The 3,537-nt window shown below is 35.8% G+C and overlaps 1 protein-coding gene across 2 annotated transcripts in view; it reads left to right on the forward strand.

Moving 5' to 3' along the window:
- The window catches only part of hsd17b4 (hydroxysteroid (17-beta) dehydrogenase 4), a 16,542-nt gene extending 14,706 nt beyond the window's left edge, over nucleotides 1-1,836 (forward strand). Inside the window, exons 21-24 of one of the 2 annotated variants that reach the window (XM_059504384.1) lie at nucleotides 40-123; nucleotides 199-337; nucleotides 1,072-1,193; nucleotides 1,266-1,835. In XM_059504384.1, coding sequence (XP_059360367.1) covers nucleotides 40-123; nucleotides 199-337; nucleotides 1,072-1,193; nucleotides 1,266-1,355 — 435 coding nt within the window. In that variant the 3' untranslated portion in view covers nucleotides 1,356-1,835. Of the gene's footprint in view, nucleotides 1-39; nucleotides 338-1,071; nucleotides 1,194-1,265 lie in introns of both variants that reach the window. The other variant, XM_059504383.1, reaches the window with a different exon arrangement.
- Nucleotides 1,837-3,537: the final 1,701 nt, after the last annotated feature.

Consider the following 3,537-nt stretch of genomic DNA (forward strand, 5'->3'; position numbering starts at 1 on the left):
TGTGTGTGTGTGTTCAGCACTGATCTGTTCTGGCTCTAGGTGAAGGAGAGCGGAGACGTGGTGCTGTCCGGAGCATATATAGATCTGCAGACGGATGTGTGTGTCAGCGCCGGGTCTCCACAGGTCTGCACACACACACACACACACACATCTGAGACCAGACTCCGAGCACAGCGTGATGATGCGGTTCGTTCACAGAGCCTCAGTCTGCAGAGCGACCTGGTGTTCTCTGAGATCGCACGCAGGATCAGAGACGGCGGTCAGGAGCTGGTGAAGAAGGTCAATGCTGTGTTCGGATGGGAGATCAGCAAAGACGGCAGAACCGTCCGAGAGTGGAGTGAGCCAGACACTGCAGGATATCATTCATTCTCTTAACACAAGCAAAGATATCTGCCAAAGGGGCGAGGAATATCATTAACTATTAAGAGAATAGATTTTCTTACCACATTTGCAGATATTTTTGCAACAACATAGATTTTTTTCTGTCCTATCACAGTCACATGTGTTTTATGATGCACATGTTTTCTTACCAGATAAGAAATGTATCCTACTTTGTTGAATGCATATGTTTTTTATTCACATTTTTAGAATTTATATTAGTTTCCATCAGGTGTTTTTTATTTATTTTTTGCTATGTGATATCCCAAAATGTGCATAAAAATTGGTGGATGGAAACATAGTAAGACTGCAAACAATCCTCTTCCTCAGTGTGTGTGTCTTGTGTTCTAGAATAAATATCTGAACAAGTAACATTACTCAAGATATTAAGGCTCGTTTTCTAAAAAAAGATTAAAACATGCAACTCAAAGGCTAAACTAAACTATGTTTCTTCCCCCATTGGCAGATATTTCTGCTTGTTTTAAGCAAAAACTAAGAAAATCCTTATATAAATATATATTTTTCTTTTTACAGAAAACAAGACATAATATCTTTAATCATGTCACTTGTACAGTGACTGCATCTTGATTCAAGGAAGTTGAGAGATTTATTCTAGAACACAAGACACACACACACTGAGGAAGAGAAGCGTGTTTGTGGCTCAGAAGCTGATTTAGTTTTGTGGTCCTGCAGCCATCGATCTGAAGACGGACGGAGGATCTCTGCACAGAGGAGTCTCTAAAGCAGACGTGATCTTCAGCGTCTCAGACGAGGACTTCATGGAGGTGGTGAAGGGCAAACTGAACCCTCAGCAGGTGCTGTGTCCCTCTCTCTCTGTCTGTCTCACACACACACACACACACTTCTGATCCGTGTTTGTCCCGCAGGCGTTTTTCTCCGGCAAGCTGAAGGTCAAAGGGAACATCATGTTGAGTCAGAAGCTGGAGGCCGTGCTGAAGGACTACGCCAAGCTCTGAAGATCCTCGCCGTCGCTCAGAACTAATGAAGAAGAATCATCTCCACTGATGAGAGCCGTCAACATCTGACCTGAAGAGATGCTTCTCTTCCTCAGTGTGTGTGTTTGTGTTCTAGTATAAATATCTGAACATTACTGAATCAGGATGCATTTACTGTACAAGTGACATCATTTAAAATGATTTTTTTTTTTATTATTATCAAAATGTTAGTTTTGGCTTAAAAAGAGCAGAAATATCTGCCAATGGGGGAAGAAAAATAATCTTGTGTAGCCTTTGAATTCAGATTCTTTTTCTTACATCATTGGTAAATATTTGTGCATGTTTTAAGCAAAAACTTACACAATATGGGGTTGTTGTTGTTTTTAAGTCATTTTACTTGTACAGTAAATTCATCCTGATTCAAGAATGGTTAGATATTTATATTAATGCTGTCAAACGGTTAATCACATTCTAAATAAGTTTTTGTTTACATATATGTGCGTGTAATGTGTATATTTATTATGCATATTTAAATACACACACATGCATGTATAGATTTAAGAAAAATGTTATGTTTATATACTATTTATAAATAATATGAATATATGCATGTAAATATTTTAAAATGTGTGTATTTATATATGCATAATAAATATACACTGTACACACACACACGCACACAAACATATAAAGAAAAACTTTTATTTTGGAAGCTATTAATCGTTTGAAAGCATTAATATATACCAGAAAACAAGACAGAAACACTAAGGAAGAAAAGCTCTGCATTAATCACCTAATCGTTTGATTCTGATTCATTCAGATATTTCTAATAATGTTGATACAAATGCTAATAGTGCACTGATGTTTATAATAAAACATTTCATAATCATTCATTAAAAAAACTTTTAAACCCAGCAAAGAAATATGGATGTTGCATCAAGTCATTTATTTTCTCATTACATACAGTCATGTATATTACAGATCTCTTCATACTCGTTATAAAATTCGATTAATTGGCGTATATATTCAGATTTGAGAGGTTAAAGGGCAGAGAGCATGATCACTATACAGCGGATTTCACTCTGTATTCCATCTAATCAATATTTATTTTTAGATTCTTTTAGGTTAATGCTTAAAACGGGAAAAAAAATTCTGCCAACGGTGAAAACTATAGTTTTTCTGAGCTGCTGACAGATATTTGTTCTTGTTTTTTTAAACATGAACTCATTTATATTTCAGTAAATGCTTCTCGATTTAAGTATGTTCAGATATCTGAGCTGGAAACGAGGAAGAGCATCATTCTCTGCGGTGAAGAAGAACACCATGACCTTCATCAAATTAAAATCTCTCGTGTTTGTGTCCGAGTCGAACGGTGGCAGGTAAAAGAAAAGAGTAAAAAAGAAACCCTGGAAAACCTTACTAAAACATACGTCTGCAGGAGCCTCTATGATTATAAATATGCTTTATCTTTATCACAGTATCATTTCATCAAGTCTTGTGTTCAACTCCATATTTACTCTGAAAATAAAAGTAGCTGTGATCTTATTCTAGTTAGCGGCTCTGAAATCGAGTGACAGCTGATTGGTTGATTCACAAATGTTTTCACACACAAAGTGCTTCATATTCAAACACAGTTTAGATTAACACTCATATAACTGTATTGTCTGTGTGAGAGGAATCGAAAAATCAAATCCTGCGATCATTTACTCTTCCTCAGTCGAACGAGTGTTTTTTTTCTGCTGAACACAAGATGTTTTCAAGAGCGAACAGTTGACGGCACCCATTGACTTATATGCTACAGGAAGAAATACTATGGAAGTGAATGGGTACCATCAACCGTTTGGTCTTTAAAACATATTTTTAGCATTAAGCAGAAGGAAGAAACTCGTACAAAAAATATATAATTTTTTACATTTTATTTAAAAATATATTTTTTAAAAATAAATTAAATGAAAACAGTACTAAAATTAAAGTAGTAACTTTTTACAAAAAAGTTGAAATGCTACAATTATTAATACTGACATAAACATAAAGGCTAAAGAAAAATTAATAAAACTAATTCCTAAACCTCAAACAGTGTATGTGTGTGTGTGTGTGTGTGTGTGTGAACGTGAAGTGACATTCAGCCAAGTATGGTGACCCATACTCAGAATTTGTGCTCTGCATTTAACCCATCCGAAATGCACACACACAGAGCAGTGAA

This window comes from Carassius carassius, chromosome 21 (assembly GCF_963082965.1).
Source record: "Carassius carassius chromosome 21, fCarCar2.1, whole genome shotgun sequence".
Lineage (NCBI taxonomy): Eukaryota > Metazoa > Chordata > Actinopteri > Cypriniformes > Cyprinidae > Carassius > Carassius carassius.